At 38.9% G+C, this 22,783-nt stretch overlaps 1 protein-coding gene across 7 annotated transcripts in view; it reads right to left on the bottom strand.

Annotated features, from left to right (window-relative positions):
* ARID1B (AT-rich interaction domain 1B) overlaps positions 1-22,783 on the bottom strand; it is a 389,909-nt gene that overhangs the window by 335,561 nt on the left and 31,565 nt on the right. For 6 of the 7 annotated variants that reach the window (XM_057739653.1, XM_057739658.1, XM_057739654.1 and 3 more), the window contains exon 2: positions 6,926-7,120. The exons of the other annotated variant lie outside the window; for it this stretch is intronic. In XM_057739653.1, coding sequence (XP_057595636.1) covers positions 6,926-7,120 — 195 coding nt within the window. The remainder of the gene's footprint in view (positions 1-6,925; positions 7,121-22,783) is intronic. 7 annotated transcript variants of the gene reach the window in all.

Genomic DNA, 22,783 nt, shown 5'->3' with positions numbered 1-22,783 from the left:
AAATCCAAGCTGGGAGATCTTACAGTCAAACTCATTTAGCAGATGAGTGGAATGAGATACAGATTTTTCCAATATTGCACATAGATTAAGCATTAATCGATAGGGACTGGACTGTCCCAGCTCCTGGTTCTGGCAATATTTCATTTCTTTAAGCAGTGGTGAGTTTCTGAGTGGTGAGTTTCTGCCCAGGGAGTACAGCTGTAGGTCAGGAAGCTGCTTACGGATCTCTGACACCTGGTTGTTAACCCCAGCTGCACAGGGGAGTCACCTGTGTGGCTCAGAAAAAAGAGGGCGGCTTTTACATTCAGGTGCCATTGATATCCTGGGAGGTTTTAAAGCACCATAGGAGTGTCTAGCCTTCAGCAAAGTTTGAGAACACTGGCCTAAGCTATGCCACTTAGTCTAACTTTCAATTTATCTTCTGGTATTTTTGTTGTTACTGTTTGTTTTTCAGGGAGCAATGAAGGAATGTGGTTGGTTGATTTTACTGATATCTACGGCTAGCTTTAACTGAATTGTTTAAATTTTAACATAAATATCATACTTAATGTTTCTTTGATGAAAGCAAATAAACCAAATTTATTTAAGTATACTCAAGTAATTATAATGCTACCTAAAACACACACTTAAGATTTACACCTCAAAAATAAAAATATAATAGAAAAGCTTAACAGATATTTTACGTTGAAAGTCTGTACATGTAAAATACATATAACTCATATGTAAATGATAAAACAGTATAAGCTACCAGTGGAGAATAGGCACTGTACACTGTATATAAACTTTAGAATTTCTAGAACAGGAACTTCCCTGGTGTCACAGTGCTTAAGGATCTGCCTGCCAATGCAGGAGACATGGGTTCAAGCCTTGGGCTGGGAAGATCCCACATGCTGCGCACTAACTAAGCCCATGCACCACAACTACTGGGCCTGTACTCTAGAGCCTGTAAGCCACAACTACTGAAGCCTGTGCACCTAGAGCCTGTGCTCCACAACAAGAGAAGCCACTGCACTGAGAAGCCCGCACACCGCAACGAAGAGTAGCCCTTGCTTGCCACAACTAGAGAGAAAAGCCCTCACACAGCAACAAAGACCCAATGCAGCCAAAAAATAATAAAAATTAAAATTACAAAAAAAAAGAATTTCTAGAACAATGTAAATATCCAACTCGAGGATGGAAGATGCCTTAGAGGACTGGGGCGGGGAGGGTGGGGGGGACTCGAGGGGGGGGGAGTCAAGGAAGGGAGGGAATACGGGGATATGTGTATAAAAACAGATGACTGAACTTGGTGTACCCCCAAAAAAATAATAAAAAATATATATATATATACTGATATTACATGTCAGTATAAACTTCCTAATATAAAAGTAGCTTTCCACACTACAAGAGAAATCATTTCACATTTTCTCATTAAACTTTCCAGTATAAAACCTGGTCTTTCCTTATTTTTAAGAAAAAAGGCTAAAGATTTAAAACTTTAACCTGAAATGTGATCTCTTCTAACACACCTCTGTTAAGAATGTCACACTAAATGCTTCAAAATATGTTGAAATTCAACTACAATATAAGAAGTAAATAAAACCAGTTAAATAGTCCAGAAATTTAAATTTTAAAGCACAAATAAAAAATATCATATCTACAGATCTTTTCAAAAATATTTTCTTGGTACAAAACTCCATCTACAGGGAACTTTGGCATCAAAGACAGTAGCATCTGCTATCTACTTGGAAGCAGAAATGTGAGGTATAAATGTATTTGCTGGTAAACCTTAAATACCTTCATATTCACTGATGAAGAACAAGTGAGGAAATGAAGACAAAATGTGGCCAACAAAAGGCCATTATTTATACAAATCTGCAATCCGCTGAAAAAACTCCAAACGTTTCAGGTGTACAAGCAAAGCAGCTTGGCTCCAAGTCTCTTAGTACAGAACATGCATATATAAAAATGCTGTGAACAACAGAGCAAAAGAAATCTCAAAGCATTCACTATTTTACTGGCCAAAGAGTTTACCTTCATTTTATTGATTCGTTTATATGTGTACGTATCTATATACATGCTAATACATGTTTAATACATTATTTAGTACAGGGAGGTGTCTCTGAGTGAATATAAACTATCAAAAAATTAAGATTCTGAATGTAAAACAGACACTAGGTACCCATTCCTCTCCATTCCTCTCCATTGTGTTAAGCCTTCCTTTATTTCATTAAGTCAAGCCCTCCTTTCTCATCATGTCACACCCTATTACGCTCCTTAAATAGGAAGTCTAAGCTCTTTTTTAGAGAAAACCAAAATTAGGCCCTGACTATTAAATTCACACTTAGGATTCAGTGACTAAGTCTAAACAAACATTTCATGTCAAAAAACTCTGGAATTTAACCAGTCCTCCTCACTCCATTCTTCCTTACTTTTCAGAAACACTGCTCAAACTATATCAAAACACAGTTTTAACTATATTTTAAAAAGCAATTTTTTTCCCCAGAACAGACTGACAATATAAAGTAACACAGGTGGGAATCCTAGAACTCACTTGGCTCCTTAATAACCCCAAAGAAAACATTTATTTTAGCCAAACAATTGTAATGTTTGTCTCCTTTTAGAAACATCTGCTGCCAAAATAAACATTTGCATTGGAAGAAGTGTTTTGGCTGTTAAGATGGTACCAAATAAAATGCTTATGTTCTGAAATAAATATTTTACTCAAGAAGCACACAGCAAAACAGACACATCCAAAGGGTGTGTAAGATAAAGACACAAAACACCTATTCATTTTTAAAGTCTTTTTCAAAACAACCTCAGTTTTTAATTCAGTTGTTAGCGTGATAAGTGGTAAGTTCAGATGGGTCACCCTAACAAGAACAAGTTCTACTAATTTTTCCACGATATCTTTCAAAACAATAATTATGTTCCATATTCTTGTTGTTGTAAAAGTCTTCACAATACAGATGTGTTTTTAATAACTAAGAAGTCATGTTTTCCCATTACGAAAGCACTCATGAACTTAAATCTCTCACTTTTCCCTCTATCTTTCCCTGGTTTTATAATTCCAACAGGTATCAGGTTATAAAAACATCTGCAACAAGATATGGAGAGTTAAAATATCAATTCAATAACCCTTGATAACTCAGGAAAAATCTCAAACCACATGATTGAAATCTGCTTGACATAAGTAAATATAATTTTGCTTCTGTAACCTATTTATTCTCCATGTTATTTCTTTTATATGAAAAATCTTTTTTAAAGCAAGTCAGCATAGGCCTATGTATACATTTATGATCACAAAGGACAAGAAAAATGAAATAAAACATCTGCTCACCCACATCCCTGATCCAGCAAAGGATACATTGGTGTCTAAGTCTAAAAAAAAAACAAAATCTAAAACACTCAGAGTCAGATTCTAGCAACCTTAAAGATTATACATCCTCTGTAGCTCTGGATTAGATGAAATCAACCAGTGTACTTCTGTTAACCATCCCCAGGTTTGAATTCCAGGAGCCTAGAGGCAGAACATTCTCCACAGAGGCATAGAAAATTCATTTCCCCTCTCAGCTCAATAAAAACCCCAAGAAGACTAGTTTTTAGGGCACCATGCAAAACTAATCTGTTTAGCCATGTATTTGCCTGATGATGTGAGAGAATCAGCAAATGAAAGACCACAAGTCTAGTTCCAGTTAATAAATACAAAAATGATGTACTATTATCAAGTCATGCTTCAAAGACCCAGTCATGAGTGTATTTCAAAAATAAAATTATCACCATACAAATCAAGAATCACCAGGTTAATACTAAAATTCAACTCTCAGTGGCCAGGTCCCTCTGACTCTCAGAGACAGAAAGTAAGCAGTGATTCTAAGCATGTTAAATTTCATATAAGCACTGTGGTTCTTTCTAATAGAATACTCATTTAAAATTCCTATCACAGGAGTAGAACGCCAGCCAGCAATCAAACTGTGACCCCTGAGCCAAACACAACTTACCACTCAGCTGGTAAGTGGGCAACTCAATTTACAAACTTGAATTCCTGCATTTTAATCCTTTGCAGAAATATATGAGCAATATTAAATGAACTGGATTCAGCTCATTAGAGGTTCACAAACCAAGCACAGAAAGCTTTGGAGGCCATCCAGAGTAAAGTCATGCTTAGGTGGGGATGTCCACTCAATAAAAACTCAATGTCATCCTTATCTTCCAACTTTTTCCCTGAAGAACATTAGCAGCCATGACCACAACAATGCTTGGCCAATTACACTAGCACAAGGAGAAGATGGATAGGACCAGCAGCCAATCACTGTGCCAGGACCTTGTCTGTGGCCCAAATTTATAATTATCCAAAAGTCACAAATAAAGCAACTCAATGAAAATTCCTCACCAAAGAACACAGACTAAAGCTAACAAAATAAATGTGTTCTAATAACCTTTACCAAAACCTGCACTATTTTTTTTCCTTTCCAAAGCTATTAATTAGCCTACACCTAACTGATCATATGAACTTGGTACCATTCTGTGTGCCCCCTTTAAAATGTTACACACATTCAAAAATGCACTAGCAGTTTAGCCTTTCAGATTTCAAAACAAGATACAATATTTCAAGGCCATATCATAACTAAATGAAAAAGTAAAAAAGCAATGAAGATTATTTAGAACCCTCAATTATGATTAACTCTATATGGAAGTCTGACAGCCAGGGCATTCAATTTCTTACCAGATACCTTATTTTCCTTTCATTATCAGAAAGATATGTGCTTAGTCAGAATTAGGTGGGGTTTTTTCGGTTTTGTGGGTTTTTTTGGTTAGCAGTAAAATACCTAATCTAAAATCTTAATTAAAAACTTGCTAAAATACTTGGTGGGTAATCTTTACCAATTTGTCCCCTCAAACAAATCCAAGAGTTACTGGATTTCAAAAGTATGTAAGATCCACCGGAATTAAATAAAACAAAAAAGCTAAGAAAACTGAGGTTATTCTATGTAACTGTGTATGTCCTCTACTTTTAGCTTTACATGTATAGAAAGAAAATAATGAAAAAAAATATTCCTAGGTAATCATTCTTCACACATCTCCTTTTGTTAGATTCCCACTTTGGGACTGCAAAATAAACCAACTTCCTAAACTTCTAATAAGACCTCAACTCATTCAGAGAAAAAGGTAAAGGTTTATCCAGTAGCTTGCCACGAACAGCTCCTTTTGAAATGACTCTCAAATTTCCCTTCAGGAAAACATGGTGGAAAGGAAGGTGCAGGAACAGGGAGTGGCGGCATCCACTTCCCTCCACCAGTCCTGCTGTTTCTCACTGCTCTTCTGTCTCTAGGCTCTTCCTGTGGCCAGCGTATCACACAGAACTGTCAGCCCCCAAATGAAATCAGCTGTAGAGTAGAATCAGGACTTTAGCAGCCGACTGCCTGGGCCTTCTTCCCCTCACCTAAGGGAAAATTAGCTTTAAAACTAAAAAGGAAGGGAGAGAGAGGGAAAAAAAAAAATCACAACTCTCACCTTACTTTTCAATCATTTACAAATTATCTCCCTCTCAAAATTAGCAGCCTCAACTAAAGATTTTTACTCTAGGCAGCAAAATATTACTGGAAGAAAGGAGTTACACTGAATAAAATTACAAGTACAATTAAGTGTACAACTGACTGCTAGAATTCTGAGTGGCTGATCTTTAATAAACAAGGGGTGAGAACTTCTGACAATAACAAAAGCCATTTAAAGCACCAAGAGCTGGGATTCAAAGGCTGAGCTGCTTCTATCTTTCCTTACAACTGCCTTAAAATAAAAATATTGCCAAAGGACAAACCAAGATAAAGAGGAAAGAATTTTTCAGTCTCTGAAAAGGCTCAAGTGCAACTTAACTGTGAACTTTTAGGACACAGCTATGGAGCATATAAAGTATGATATATCATCCTCCCTATCCACTTTAGAGAGAACAAAAGTTCTATCCAGTTTTTTCTCCACAATGATTTCTGGTCAAACATAGGCAAGAATTTCCTGAGAGGAAGTATTGTGAAACTCTGGAACAGGCTGCTGGCAGCACAGTGGAAGAACCTATCTGGAGGCAGGAAAACATCCAGGGCATCAGTCCGACGCACCGACGGGTTAGAGGCACGGTGTGGGAATTCAAAAAACCACCTTTCTGGTGTTCCTAGGAATGAAGTACCCTAAAACAAGTCTGAATCTCCTCAGGCCAACATTACAAAGATACACTCTCCAGTATCCAAGAGACTGCAGGCTTACTACTGCCAGAAGGTAGATGGTCATTTAAGGTAACTCCAACTATTTGATTCTAGAGTAAAAGGAGAAGAACATGTATTTTTTAAGAGCAGAAAAAGTCTTTTTTGTTTGTTTTATGTAAAAACACAAAAGCCATCAAACCTAAGAAAACTGATACACATCAAATTCTCTTATAAGAAATATAGAATTTTTTTTCAAAAGATATAAAAGAAATATGTCAAGAAATAAAAGCAAAATAACTTTTGGGGAGACTAAAAAATTAAGTTGATGCCACCTTTATGAGAAAAACCTTTAAATAACTGAAAACTTCACCCTAAGAAGTTTACACACAGCTCAAAATCTGACACTGTCTGACATCAGAAATATTAGCAAGCCAAGTTCACTTTGGGGCTTAGATACATATAATTTCCTCCAAAATCATGACACGGTCAATCTTTCAAATATAGCTGGTAACGCAGGCTTTCTACCAAACAGGAATTCTGTCCACTTTGTTCTAAGAAGATCACTCTTCTTTCTTTGGGGGGTGGATTATACCTGTGATTATTTCAAGAAACTAAGAAAATTTTTAAAAAGCAGAAAAAAATCAGTGAAATGCTCCCCAATTCTCTCAAAACTAATCTTCAGTAGAGTGTAAAAGACAAAGACGAAACTAGGACCAATTGTAGGGCGAAGAGGAGTAAAAACTAGCACAAACCTGCTGCTGTGGGTACTGCATTCCTCCCATGGCCCCTGGTGTCCGACCTTGAATGCCGATTGGATACCGCTGTGGGCCTGGGGGGCCATAGGAAGCTCCAGGGTAAGGGCTGCTCTGCTGTGGCTGAGAATGAGGGTTACTGCCCATCCCATACAGCTGAGGTCTCTTCATCACCATGGGATCCATTGGGCTGCCCTGTGAAGAAATAAGTGAAGGAGTGGGCTTACAAAGGCAGAAAGTTTAACATATACATTAAAAATGCAACTATCCTTACTTCTGAAAACATTTTTTAAAATGACCTGACAAATAAAACCCAGAAAAACATTAAGAAAAAACCTAGGTAGATATAAGACATTTAATTTTTTTACTTTTATCAAGGCTTTAATAATTAAGAGGGATCTGGAGCAAACAGCATAAGAAAAGATTTTGCATTCATCTAAAATTCTACTATGCATATAGGAAACAAGTATGATAGTTAACCTCACCCAGCTCCTTTTAGCTTACTAGTAACAAAGGCAAAGCATAGTGAGTAGTCAGGAACCCTTTCTGACTTCAAAGTATTCTTAGAACAATTACTTTTAGACCTGAGTCTGCAAGTCCTGATCAAACATTAACGCATCTGAGTGCTCATTAGAAAGTGAAAGGATAGATTTTAGATAACACAGAATGTCTAGGGTAAAAATTTTCAAAGATCACTAGTGCACATGAATAAGCACCCAGACTATGAGTCACAAGCCACCTTCTCTATGTAAGTAAGCATCTTACCAAACATAACCAGTTCAAAACTAGACTTTGAGTTTTATTTTTGGCTTGGTGAGTCAGCCCATGGGGCCTCGGGGCCAAGGCCATTCAGGAGAGCCGAACTGGAGCCTCAGCCTAGGCTTTCATGCCCTGGGTACTTCAAAGGAGCAAAGCGGTGGTGGGGGAAGTCCCTCACTGCGGTGCTACAAAGGCCTACAGATCCTTCCTTCCTTCCTTCCAAAACCATATACTGATGCCTACTGTGTGCCAGGCTCCATGTTCACATCAAGCACAGGGGGACTCTCAGGAAGGCCCGAAGATGAGCAGGGGAAATGGAAGAAGCCATGTTCAAAGTGGAGAGGGGCAGGGCACAGAGGACCACAGCACAGAAGAAACAGCAAAAAGCACAGGCTCAAGGGAGATGAGCTGCCTGGTGTGTGTGAGGAAACATAAGCAGTTTAAATCCAAACGAAGCAAAGCAGCAGCTGGAGCAGGCAGAAGCCAGTAGGTGGGTGAGCCTTCCATGTCATTTTAAAGGCTTCAGATTGTACCCTGGGGATAAGCCACTGGGTGCTTTTAAGAGAAAGCTGTAGTCAGATCCGCCTTTTGGAAGGACCACTCTCTCGGCAGCTGCCTGGAGCCAGGGTGGGTTGCTGCGGCAGGCAGGTGAGCTGTGGTCCTGCGCTGGTAGCAGTGCTGCAAGCCCAGATTCAAGTGAGAGGACGGAAATGCAGCACGACTTGTGAGTGATGGGAGACAGGAGTCAAGGGTGGCTTACCAGATGATAAGGCAGCTCAGACAGCGTGCAGGGGTAGAAGCAGATCAACCCTCCCGGGGGGGGGGGGGGGGGGCGGGAGACTTCACTATTCTGCGTATTAAAATTGAGGTTCCTATAGGAAATCCAGGCGAAAACATAGAAGGAAGAGCCACCGTGAGTTTCCACCTTGGGGAATAAGGTCTGACCTAGAGTCATAAATAGGGAAGTCAGCATACAGAGGATATATGCTCCTGGAGGGCAGCGACTTCTGTTGTACTCACTCACAGTATCTCTCTAGGACACAAGTCAGTGCACCTGGCACATGATAAATCTTCAATAAATACTGGATGAATTAATCAAATAAAGCACGTAAAACTCAAGGACTTTACCCAAGAAGAATATATGAAAAGAGAACAATGGGTAGAAAACAAAATTCTAGAGACTAACACCATTTAAGGAAGAGGCGTGAAGGGAGGCCACAACAAGGCCAAAAGAATGGTCAGCAAATGTAGTTAGAGGTTGCAGAGAGCGTGGTGCGACAGAGAAGGGAGCAGGTGTAGCAACATGCCAACTGCAGTCCAGGAGCCCAACAGGTGAGGCCTAAAGCTGTGGCTGCAGCTGAGGGCTGGGAGGTAACTGCTGTGCTGGATGAGGGCAGTCTCCTCCCAGGGGTGAGGGCAGCTCCTGGAACATAAGCAGGAGGTGAGGGGGACCCAGAAGTGAAGACCCCAAATCCAAGTTGGGAAAGCCACAAGAACCGCCAGTCCTCCCTCTTCTTAAACCTTCCCCAAGGCTGCCCGCGGTCTCTGCCCTCTCTCCTTCCTAGGGGTACCCTGCTGCTCATTTCAATGACTTGAGTAATCCACTCATCACACATTTATCTACTGTGGGCACCGTGCAGGGCACTGGAGGCAAAAAGTGGACAAGTGTCGGTGGCTGTCCTGGAGAGGTGAACAGGTCACTGAAGTAGACAGGCTGAACAAAGATGACAGCACAACCCAGCATCATACCATCGGGTCTGAGTTTTAACAAAGTCTTCCTATAGAAATATCTGAGCTTAGTCTTGAGGGGCTCATAGGAATTTGCCAGGAACTGATCTCACCTGAATGAAAATATGTGTAGGCCAAACAGTTCTGCTCAAAATTCACAATTTCATGGAGTTTTAACTGTTACTTTCACCAGTCAAGAAAAATATTTACTTACAATGACAGAAATTGCTCAAACAATATACTCATGTTACACAAACTGTGCTGTCTTCACAATTCAACATACATACATGGTGACCTAAGGTAACAAAACTAAAATTGAAAACTGAGAATTAAGTTTTCTCAGAATGATTTAAATTAGAATTTATGCCTAAGAAAAGCAAAACGTAATGATTTTCCACACTTTCTTTCAAAAGATAAAATAAAACTTTCTACGAAAGTGTGAAAATCAAGGCTGAACTGGTGATGCTAGAATCAGCAGAGTGAATGAATGGCCCACAGAGAGACTGAGTAAATCAGATTTCAGGCTACATTTCCAATATGGGGCCCGAAGCAGCCCTATCTTCATATTCAATCTGAATTAGCCAAGGCATAGGAAAGGTCTGCTTACTTGACTTTAAATAGTGCACGACCCAAACTGGCTTAATTAAAGCAGAAATGTAAAATGGGAAAATGATTGGAATGTCCATATTTTAATGCTATAGATAACAGTGCAGCAAATTCATCTTATCAGTAACTGAAATTGTTCTGTAGTATCTTTCTCATCACTGCCATAAACTCTCACAGCCCTACTTAAAATTCAGTTAATTTGCACCCATGTCAAAATGTTAGCTTAACCCTGAGATTTCTGAAAATCGAAAGCATGAAATACACAGATTATCTCTACCTCTCAAATGTATCAAATGCCTTTCAGTGAGACTTCAGATATGAAAGCAGATACTTACACAGTGAAAATTATTTAATTTTAACCTTCTCTCCTTATGGCCTATTATTAAATATTCATCCACAATCCAAATTCATCCCGCTGTGTACTCTTGCTATTTTTAACACTAAATATGTACCACTGCAGGATCTCAACCCCTGCTTTTTACTCGTCTCTCCTTAAAGAAACCAAAACCCAAATCAAATCTTTTTCCAAAAAACAATTCACTTCTCATAGTCACATCTAACCCAAAACAATTCTGTATTTTTATCATCTATCCTTCTATTGATAAGATTTCAGAGTACCAGCATTTTCAGTTCTCACATATAACTTATGTTATATCAAAGACATCCACATTAAGAATAGTCCTCAAATATTTCTCTGTGTTATTCCAAGCACATTTTTCCTTTCTAGGTACCATTCCACAACTGCTGCAATTTGGACTTCAATTCCACAAAATAAGTGCTTTTAAAGTCACAATGTGTACAGCCCATTTTCGAAGAGGTCTTAACATATCGAGACTATGTTTAGTTACTTAGCTTCTAATAAATTTTATTACTTGATAAGACTTTCTTGTAACTCCTCCTTTATTCAAATAAGTTTTTAGATAGATATGTATTTAGATATGTAGTTATGTATGTATGAGTTTTAACTCTCTGTCACACACACACACCCCCCCACCTTCCTGGATCTCCTTCTGGGAAGCTGCTACTGCTGCCTATATCCTCCAAAGCCTCAGAAGAAGGTTTCCCATCCCTGGGACTACTAAGAAAGAAGGAGTACGATGTATAGTTTTTGAATATATATTGAATATAGATTCTAGACATATTAGGTAGCACAGTTAGGCTCTATTGTAGGCTAAATAGGTTTTCAGAGGCTGGCCTGGAAATTCAACTACCCTTGATGAACTCAGTGACAAGACAAGAACAAGGACGCAGATGCAGAGAATGCACTGGAGAACTCGAGGTTTGGGGGGGGCGGGGGGTGAAGGGGAAGCTGAGACGAAGTGAGAGAGTAGCATAGACACATATATACTACCACCTGTAAAACAGATAGCCAGTGGGAAGTTGCTGTATAACAAAGGGAGTTCAACTCAAGGATGGATGATGCCTTAGAGGACTGGGACGGGGAGGGTGGGGGGGAGTCAAGGGAGGGAGGGAATATGGGGATATGTGTATAAATACAGATGATTGAACTTGGTGTACCTCAAAAACTGGTACAGGAGTGTAATGAAATTATATTCCAATTAAAAATAAATAAATAAATAAGAGAAATAAAGATTATTCAAGTTAAAGAAGTCCATATATATTTTTAGTATCCTTTGGACCTCATTATTACTCTTTCAGAGTATGCCTACACAAGTATTTATAATAAAGATATTTATGCAATTGTATTCACTCCTAAATATCAAGTTAAGGGGTTTAGCTTATTAGTAGTTTCTTTATGAATATAATATTTCACAAGTTTTTCAGCCAAATTCCTTAAACCACAAATTGAAGAAAGGCATTGAAAAACCCGCAGAAAGAAGAACTATCATATCTTCTTGATCTATAATCATATCTATATATCTGGATTAAACAAGAGCTCAAGGAAGGAAAAACTCTCCCCCTTTTGAATCATTATTTGGGGAAATGTTTTGTCTTACCAGCAATTAAAGAAAATTTTTGAATTAATAGTCCATTACATATGAAACAGCAAAAATAATAAAACCCAATGTGAGTCAATAAGTATTTGAACTAGTGTGTATAAAGCAGTGGTAAACTCTTTCTGAAGGATGACAAGAAGCTTTAAACAAAAGCTTTAAAAGATATATCTTGTTCCAACTGTAATACTCTCTCAAATGGGGCAGGGGTGCTATTTACCCAGACTTGTCTGCAGCTACGTGATTTCTAATACTGAAGGGAGAAAGCATGGTCTGTCTCATAGGAACGCACGGGCTTTGGACTCAGAGATGGTCCACACCCTTATCCCACCACTTACTGCCACTGTGTGACTCTGAGTATGGAGCTTATTTCTTAGTTTTCTCACTGACTAAATTCGAGAAAGAATACCTGCCTCACGATTATAATGAAAATCGAATTAGTGAGAACTAAAAGGATCTCAGAGCCACTAACTGTTCAAAGAAGAAAACTGGAACCCAACTATTCAACAATTATAGAATATGAGAATGAGCCACACTATATCAGCATAATGGAACGGACAGGGACGTGGAAAAGTACATATGAAACAATGTCCAATGTTTAAGAGTGAAGTGCATGAATTACAGCTGTGTGAAAACTCGGCTGATAATGATCAGGGCCAGCCGGAGTGACCTGTAAGTAGTGGCTGTCATATCGTGAAGCAATCTGTGTTGACTTTTCTGTGATGATGTCTAAATATAACTATAAAATGCCTCTGCTTTTTCCCAGGCATCCTGCAAACACTACCATGGCTTGCTGTGGGGTGGGGGTGGATGGGACACAGCTGTCCCACATTTGGCCGCCTCCATTCCCTCACCCACACTCTCATTTACAGCACAAACAAGCAGGAGGATGCTCCTACTCTTCTCTTTGCCTGTCTAAACCCAAGCTCACTCAAGCCCAGTTCAAGGACCAGAGAGCTTCCCCTTCACCACACCCCAGTAACACTATCTGTGGGACCTGCTGGAATCTCTCCTATGCAGCTTGTAACCGACTTCTGAGTTGCCTTCCATTGATATTTAACTCATGTACCGTTTTTTTCATTTTTATGCGTTACTTCTGAACTCCCAAGGAGACTAAAACGGCAGTGTCCGCACTTTGTGCTTTTGTATGTCTCAGTCAGCACACGGCACAAACGACTCAGGATGATCATGGTGCCCCATCACTGCCTGGGATGAGCACTGATCACATTACGTGTTCTTGAAAATAAAAAGTAATACTAACTAATTTCTACATTGATTCTGTACACACATGCAGAAGATGCGTGTAAAGTTGATGATAACATATAATGCAACATTAGTAGTCAAGTTCTTCTAATGGCATTAAAATAAGTTTAAGTCCAAAACAGGAGTGGGGCAGCAAAGATGCTCCCCTCACTTCATTCATGTTCCTCTTCAAGCCTGAAAATACCAAGATTCTCAGTTACCACTGTCACCACTACCACAGAATCCAATTACCAAAGATGACATAATGGAGGCTTAGAGCTGTGGGGACTTGCCCGGGGCTGCAGTACTAGGGCAGGTTTCCTGACTCAGGTCCACAGTTCCTTCTACTGTATCATGCCTCTGCACAATCATGAGACTGAGTCAGAAAAAAATGCAATGCAGCATCTAAAACCACTTTGTTTTTTTCACTTCTATTAATGACAAAATAGGACCTCTTTATTAAGACTTGAACTAAAACATGGAAACTTCACATCTGGTTATCAATACACTTATGGTTCTTCTTTGGTCAGTCAGGAATATTTGCCACATCCCACAATGGTACAGGAAGGACCAAGAATTAGAATTCTAAGATATCAGACAAGGCAGGAAAGGCTGTTTTGTTGTTGGTTCTAAGAAACATCAAACTGCTGCTGCACTCTAACCATGATGACATTTTCACAATGTGAGAGGAGGTGCAGGGAGGGACCAAAATACTCATAATTGACTTGGAAAGAGGACCATTGTCAATATTTTTGGTTTCGGTTTCCTTAAGGAAACATACATAGTTTCCTACAGGGAACATACATATCTGTGGAGCCACAAAATGAAATCTGAAGGAAGGGGGCAAGGGGATGATAAAAGATTTTTTTTGTAAAAGTGGGATTATAGACAATTTTTATTTGAGCAGTTTTTATCTGAAATAAATGTTTTGATTTATAGTTTTAAATAAAGAAGTTTATTTCTCACATATACAATATCATTAAACAAGACAGAAGTAGAAGGCACGATATTTTTTCCTAACCACATTTTAAATTTTATCCCAAATCTAAAAATCTAAAATATCACTGGATTTTTACCTTTTATAATTATTAATATTAGAAATAAAATATTAATAGGTTGTTATCTATGTATAAAGTAACTTCCATAAACTACCAATAAAAAGTAACAATCAGAAGCTGTGATTCTTAACTCTTAGGAATACTCTTTTCAAAAAAAAAAAAAAAATACATCCAGGATGTATATACATCTCAAATCTAATAGTGTCAGAGGTTCATGTAATATCCTCTAGAAACCCATCCAAAGACCCTCCTGACCTGAATAATCATATAATGACCAACATCTACCATGCATTTCCAAAGCACTTTAACACATTATCATTTGATCACAATTCTTAAGGCACCCTGATAAAGGATTTATCAATGAAACACAGAATCTCAGAACTGAAAAGAACTTCATTGGTCCATACATGATGTATGTATGAATCCCCTAAAAGTGTCCACACCATAAATGTTATGAATTTCTTCCTTCGATATAATAAAAATCTGTTCCTCATGATTTTTTTTTTCTTTGATCCTTCTGTAGAATATTTGAAGATAGCTATATCTATTTCCCATTTCTGAGCGAAACATGCCAATTCGTAGTCCCCTTAACATAAAACGTATTACGGGGAAGAACTTGCTTCTTTTCTAGATCCTACATTAGTACAAATCTGGCCTCAGACCTGTTACTATTTGAAGCCCCATCACACCCGTGATCCATCCCACCAGCTGTGATTAAACCCTACCTCCCCCATCTCCTATTATACAGTTGGTTAGCTGACTCTATTGGCAGAAATTTTTATCTCTGCTTATTTTCATTTTGCTTGTTTCTGGTCGCTAGTCTAGCCTGACATCTAACGTATTAACTGCATTTCCTATCTTGACGTCAACCACCAATTAAATCAGCATGCCATTTCATTCATGCCTTCCTCCATGGCACTGATAAAAATACTGAAGAGGTCAAGGGACAGAACCTTGGCTAACTACTAGTGCCATTCATATAAAGGCTGACATAAATCCAGGCATCAGCGTTCTTGAAAGAAGATCTTCATCAGAAACCTCAGGAAAATCCTTTCCACTCATCCACAGCACTCTTCCCATTCACTCACTACACTTGTGAGGCAAGCACAAGTCCATATCTGCCTTAGGATGGCCTCCTGCCCACTTCAAATTCCTCCATCTTTCTTAATATATAAAACAGATAGTTCAAAGTTTAGAATAACACTTAGAATTTGAAACAAAAGAAGTATAAGGGAGAGGGAGGGGGCTTAGAGTCAGACAAACCTGGGGGTAAATCCTGCCTTTATAGCTACAAAAAATTAGGCTCACCTTTAATACAGCACAGTTGTGCTCACCTATGGTGTTGCTGGAGAACTGATTAAATGAGGTACCACAGGGTTTATCACATAAGTGAGAGTTTCCTAAATCCTTTTTCTTCTCCTCTTAACAAATTAGCAAACTGAAGTCAGAGAAAAAAAAAAACACTCATTAACTTAATCTATTTATTTTCTTGTCTCCCAGCATACTGTTAACGAAAGGTGGAAATTTTGCCAAGTTCACCTTTGCATCCCTAGCACTCAGTACAATGCCTGGCATGATTAACATCTGCTGAACAGAAAAAGCAATGACTTTCTCAACACCACATCACCAGTTAAACAGCAGGGCTCTATCAGACTATAGGCCTCTGACGGCCAACAGGTACAAGAGGCAAAGAATCATGTATCATTGCAGACAAAGCTTCACTTTTCCCAAGTTCACCTAAGTCACAGCTTCCATTACCTCCTCATGTCTGTGCCCTCCAAACGTGTCACCCTGGCTGGTTTCTCTCAGGCTCAGAGTTCTATATCCAACTGCCGGCCAGCCAACATTCCTGCCTGGATACCAGGATCCTCCCCTTCTGTTTGTGATCACAGTGAAAGACACCCCCGTCCAGATGCACAAGTTAGGGTCCAGGGATGCTCCTGACGCCCCTCTCTCCTCTCCACCACAGCCAACCCCTCACCAAGTTTTAGTCAGCTGGACACATCACTGGGGCCAACAGGAAATCTCCCCCTCCACACACTGGCCTCTGCGGGCTTCTAGAAAAACCACATACTTTCCCATCACTGGGCCTTCAACTATGCTGTTTCCCCCACAAAGAAGGACCTCTGCTCTCCCGCAGAACTCAGTGCTACAGCCCTGTCCTCAGAGAAACCCTCCTTGAGCTCCAGACTGAGGCAGGATCCTCTCCAAAACCACTGTGCTTTTTCCTTCATAGCACTCATCAAGGTCTATAAGAATATTTGTGACCACTTGATAAATGTCCCCAACTACACTGTCCCACAGGAAAAGGAACAGGGAAGTGAAGACATTAAAACCATTTGTAGCCATCATCCAGGTACAACAGAATATAAGACAGTTGTGGTTCCCTTGTTTTCACCTGATTTTTATAAATTGGCAAAACCTATTATCTGCCTAATCCCCCCAAGCTCAGCAACTTGCAAGTCAATTCAATGAGTAAATTACTATCTTGACTAAACTATACTTTTAAATTTAATTTAGCAAAGATAATAATTTTTATGAACAAAGTATATATGTACTTTCTTAATTTCAAGAGCAAATTAGATCTAAAAGGAATATCAAAATAGTAATGGAATATATTTCTATTTTTCCTCAGATTTGTTATTCTCACCATCCAAAACAACTGTAAAACTATTATCATGGTGTTAACAATTTCTAAAAATTTGTATCCCTAAGTATGCAATATTGTTCATATCCATGTGTCACTACTGACAACCTAGTAGCAGGCTCTTATTTAAGAAGGGGAAATAATATGGTATATTCCTCATATAAATACAGATTTAAATCAAGAAAGGAAGCTTTTGCGAGAATAAGTCAAATTTCAACCCCACCACTTTTAAAGCTGTGTGATGCTAAAAAAATTCACCTCTTAACTCCTCTGCATCTCAGTTCACTCAGCTACACACCAAGAATACTACCACTATCACCATAGAGTTGTTAGAGAATTAGAGACAATATAGTCAAGCTTCGGCACATGACAGGCTTTTTAAAGGAATAAATTTTATTATCATCATTATTATATGGACACATAACTCCAGAATAATCACTATGAGGCATGGATACCCTCCACTCCTCCACTAATGTACATAAGATAGGCATTGCTTCTCAGTCCTAGCATTCATTTTTCCAAAGCCCAGTAAGCCTCAGAATCTTTCACCCTGTGGAGTTACAGGCAGCCACTACGATTCATCAGGTTTTGCAAACAAACAGAATCCAATTCACTATCTGTAGTACAAAGGAAATACATAAGGTTTGACACTGGACACACCTGAGTTCATATCCCTCTCCTGCTTCTGACTAGCCATGAAATATGTTGCGTAAATTACCCCAGTGCTCCGAGCCTCATTTTCCCATCTTTCAAGTGAAGGTAGTACTGCCCTCAAAAAGACATTCTATAAAGATATCTGGTGTGCAGTTTGCATGGATAAACAATTGCAGATATCAGAGCCATACCTAAAGACAAACAGAAGAGTTACTGATTTCTCCAGCAGTCTCCATGGTTGCCATCATGCTTCTTTCAAAGTATTTTATTCATTTTTTTAAATTAACAACTTTAAACTGGCATTAAAGAAAATGCCATTAAAATATGATGAATGTTAGCAACTGACTTACCTATCTTTGGACAGAGAATGCCTGCTGTGCTGATACACAGGCTATAGCCCCCTGGTGTAAATGTGCTTTCAGAGACATGGCACTATTTAAGATCTACTTTATCAGAGCCATAATGAAGTGACTCTTACTGTAATGTGATTATTTAAAGAAAAAAAGTTAACATGACATATATAGTCAAATCTTATAGACTGAACAAGACAAGGCAGCTAAATGCAACGTATAAGGCCTAGACAGGATACTACAACACAGGAACGAAGATTACTACACAGACGCTATCAGGACAGCAGACAAAATTAAAATATGGGCTGTACATTAAAGTACTGCTTCAACATTAAGCATCTGGACAGTGCTGACTACACTGAGGAATACGAAAGAAAGATCTTGTTCCTAGGAAGTACGCAGGGCTTGGGAGCTACCAAGGAGTAAAGGGGCAGTATGTATGCAACCTACTCTCAAATGACTCTGAGAAAACACACTGCAGATAGGGAGGTAGACAGATTAATAAACAGTAAAATGTTAAAATTTAATATATAAGAGTAAAAAGTATATGGGATTTCTCTGTACTGTTCTTGTAACTTTCCTATAAATATGAAATTATTTCAAAATAAAAGTTAAGAAAGGAGAGGGGGGCAAAAAGGAAAGACAAGGATAACTGAACACCAAAACAATCTCTACCCCTCACAAGGGGTCTGCAGCTGCTCATAAATGACTGTGCAATGTCAGGGGGGCCTCTGGCAGGCTGGGGAGCGGGGCAGCGTGGGGAGGACTACAGGGCAAAGGAAATGTCAAAAAACTAGGAGAGAGAACACAACAGACGGAAAAGAAGTGGGAGTGATAAGGTGGAACTGGGAAGGGGTAGAGGTTGCTGCACTTTTCCTAAAAGTACTCAAGTTGGCAAAACACAGAATGAATGCAAACTTTTAAATATATTTTTCTAAAAATTCTTAGGAAGCTTCCATTCCACAAAAAAATTTAATCAAAAGGAAAAAAAAAAAAGATCCCCAGGTTAAAACCCTGCTCGTAGAGACCCTTTCTCATAATTGCCTTTGCAGGTTATCAACCTCAATCCTCAAGGTGCAATGAGGCTTCTGCCCCCTTGGGTTTCTTACAATGCTTCTTAAAAGATCTCAACCCAGCCCTGAAAGATGTGACACGTGCCATCTTTTAACCCAGAGCTCTTATTTGTTTTCATAAGTTTGAAAAAGTGCTTTTATAACCACCACTTTTCACGTCATCCTGCTCCCGCCTCTTCTCTACAAAGGGTATAAGCAGACCAACTCCCCTAGCAGTGCCTCCATCAAGCTCTCAAGTTTAAAATAAGGAAAGTAACTACCCAAATGAAAACATCTCAGATATTTAAATCTTAGTACAAATAAAAAAAGAGAAATATCCCAAAACTGTGACTGACAAAGGCTTCAGTTGCAGGAAACAGGGTTCAGACACTACCAGCTAATTAACATTTTAAGCGTTCGCTAAGCAGAGGGAGCCTAACTCTCCAACTATCCAGCCTTAGGACCTTAAGAAGCTTTGGTACAGTGGAGCAAGGTCAAGTACACAGACTCTGCAGTTAAGGCCGCCTGGCCTACACCCTGGCTCACCACTTACTGTGTGATCTTAGGCAGATCTCATAAAGTCTCTGAACTTCAGCTTCTCCTCTGAAAAGTGAGGATAATAATAGTACCCACCTCACAGCATGTTCTTAAGTCTTAAATAACACAGTAGATACAAAGCACTCAGAACAGTGGCTGGCACATACTAAGTGCTCAATTATAACGTCAGAGATTATTACTACTGGATAGTTTCACTCCTCTGAGCCTCATGACTGCTCACATGTAAAGTGAGGGATTGAGAAATGAACTCTTACAGTAAGTCTCTTCCCATACCAGCATTCTATAATTCTAGAATCACCTGCCTCCCTGCCAGAACTTCCAGCTGTCATGGTAAAGTATCAAAAGGAATGTGGATGATTAGGGATATTTCTCCTTTCTTTCTCATTCTTTGATCAGAAATCTTATCAACAAACTGTCCTGAAGGTCAAAGGGTAGACAGAGGGCCATAAAGAGGTCTAAAGAATTCAAAACCGAGAAGCTCAACATCCAAACAATCAAGGCTCACCTTAAAGTGACACACCTGCCACCTGTCAAGTCTTTGCCCACACTAAACCTGGACAGCCCTGTGGCACACCTCCGGGCCCAGGCACTTAAGGAACATCCCCTTCTAGAAAGCCCTTGCACTCCACATACCTTGGCCACCTGTAAACTGAAGAAACTCATTCTATTCCACAAAGTACCACCAGATAAAGTACTCTGCCTTCTCAGGGCTCCCGGCATCTAATGAGACTCTCTTATTTAACAGATGTTCAACATTTACGACAACCAACTGCAACTCTTTGCTTACGTCAGTCTCCCTCCTCAGCGAGCTCCGTAAGGGCAGAAATGGTGTCTTCCTCATCCTAATGCTCCTCACAGACCCAACTTCTCATACACGGTGAACAATTACTGTTGCTATTATTTCATTACTAAAATACCAAAATAAAAGAATTCAAGTGTACCTTAACCCCTACCTCTCCAAGCCATCCTCTCCTAAATAATACTGTACTGCCTTCCTAACTGTGTCAGTTACAAGTAATAAAAACTATGAAACCTGATCGCAAGTCTGCCTTGTAACAGGCACTTAATAAATGTTTGATATATGAATGTGAGAAAGACATCCAACTGTGTCTCCTATTCCAAGTGCGACGTCTCTTGGATTCAAATTTTAATGCTCCAAACATAGGCATTTTTTTATTTCCAGGCTACAATGTCACATCCTTAAAAAATCATTTTCCAAGCTATGTTCATACCTGTTACTGTGATTAAGAATGAAAGATGTCTATAAAGCACACACCACTCTTTAAGATACATAATCTACTTCAGCATAAGAAAAAGTCTAAAACATCCTACATAGAAAAAATACCTGTTTCACTTGGTCATACCCAAAGTTGTCTGGGCAAGTTTTCTGTTTTGCTTTGTTTTTTTTTTAAATAGAACACAGGAAAACATAAACTAGGATGATTTAAAAATGTAATAATGCATTCCATTTTCATTGTTAGCTAGGTCTACGCAGGTAGACAAACAACCAAAGAGTGTCTGTCAGAGAGTGTGCGTGCGCACACCTTCCATCACAGGAAGTGTGAGAGGACAACACAGTGCTTAGCTCACCTGTGGATATGTACATACAGTTGGGCAGTCAAGACCAACAACAAGATATTTTTATATACAGCTGGATAGTAACAACAAGGTATGCTGGTCATATATCCTTAGCATTTATGGCAAATTATTAATCAAGTCCCACCTGAAACAATTTGTTAAATTGATTTTAATCACTGGGCCTCTCACGTGAAGCTTTGTATAATCAGCATTTCATTTACAAAATTAATTGCCTGATTGATTCTCAGGAGGCAGTTGCTGTCATTACCCTGCTGTCATAACTTCTGAGTAGGGTGTCACAACATGAAATACTGACAGTATGAAAAGCACTGCTATTTTAAAAATGGGTGAGGGGAGAAAGGGATAAAAGAGGAAAACCAAAGAAGTTACATTACCCCCTTCAGCCTGAAAGAAAGTTGAAAAGTGTTTCATGCTAATTAAACTCTATATCAATACCCTTCTGGTAAATTAATTAACATACAAATCTAGGGTTCAGGGCATGAAGGATTTTTTACTATCTTAAAATAATAACTAGAATGTAAATGCACAGATTCACCACTAGAATTAAATTTTAACCTATGTTATAAAATATGTATCATGATACAGATAAATAGAGAGCAGCACTAAATTAGTCTGGCAGACTACTTGTCTACTGCTCACCATTTCAATTTCCCATACTCTGCCTTTCTCACACTTTCTACTAAAAAAGTCATGACCAGAAATTTTAGGAGTTTATTATGACTAATACCAAAATATATCTATTTTAAGCATATGCAAAACACACACAAGCATACATTCATTCACTGGGTCTTTCAAAAACAGTATCTAGTATTGTTACACACTTTTCATATTAAATGTATTGCTCACTATTTAATATTAGGTAGTGTACTGGTAATTGATGGATCTTCACCTAAAAACCTGTCATCACAATCAATTAAGAAAAATTAGGCTAAAAAGTACTTTCCCTGTAAAAGGTTAAGACGAGTACAGAACAAGGGAGGAAAGAGGGAATTTTTAAGTTATTGAGTATCATTAAAAGTGAGACCACATTACCTCTGTCATCATATTTTCAAACAGATCCGTGTGAGCATGAAACCTGCCAAAGATTCTATTTTTCTTTACCATTAATTTTCCTTTTCAGAATGCCCAATTCTGCAAAAGCACCCTAAATCTTGCATACTCCCAGCTCACAGGTGCATCTCCCACATCCTTAACATTCCATAAAAGCAAGGTGGACCACGTGGCACCAAGCTGTTTTCAAAGGCAGAAGATAATTTCCACAGTATAGATGGGGACTTATTTAAAACAATCCCCATTCAATACAATCCAGTTCCAAATAAGGCCTCTTTTAAATGGGTCACTTTGAATTTAAAAGAGGCCTCCTCGGGAGACCAGAGGTAATTTACTTTCCTTTCACTACAGTGAATTTTGATTCCTATGTACAGCCACAGATTTCCTTTAAAAAGAAAGATCACCTCATAAATTTGCTCTATTATCTTGTGACCAAACTTGTTTTGTTTGCTAGCTTGGTAAAAAGAGCTAATTGGCACACTGTACCCACTACCCTATTCCCAGCTAAAAGAACAAACTCGTGCTTAGAGAATGTAAAGGCAAAGTCTTTCCAGCACACACAGCAGGGCAGGGGCAGAGGGCCTTAGAAGGGCAGGCCCC

Source organism: Hippopotamus amphibius, chromosome 6, assembly GCF_030028045.1.
Source record: "Hippopotamus amphibius kiboko isolate mHipAmp2 chromosome 6, mHipAmp2.hap2, whole genome shotgun sequence".
NCBI classification, from domain to species: Eukaryota; Metazoa; Chordata; class Mammalia; order Artiodactyla; family Hippopotamidae; genus Hippopotamus; species Hippopotamus amphibius.
Note: the sequence above shows the minus strand (reverse complement) of the source record. Positions and strands in the feature narration are given on the sequence as shown.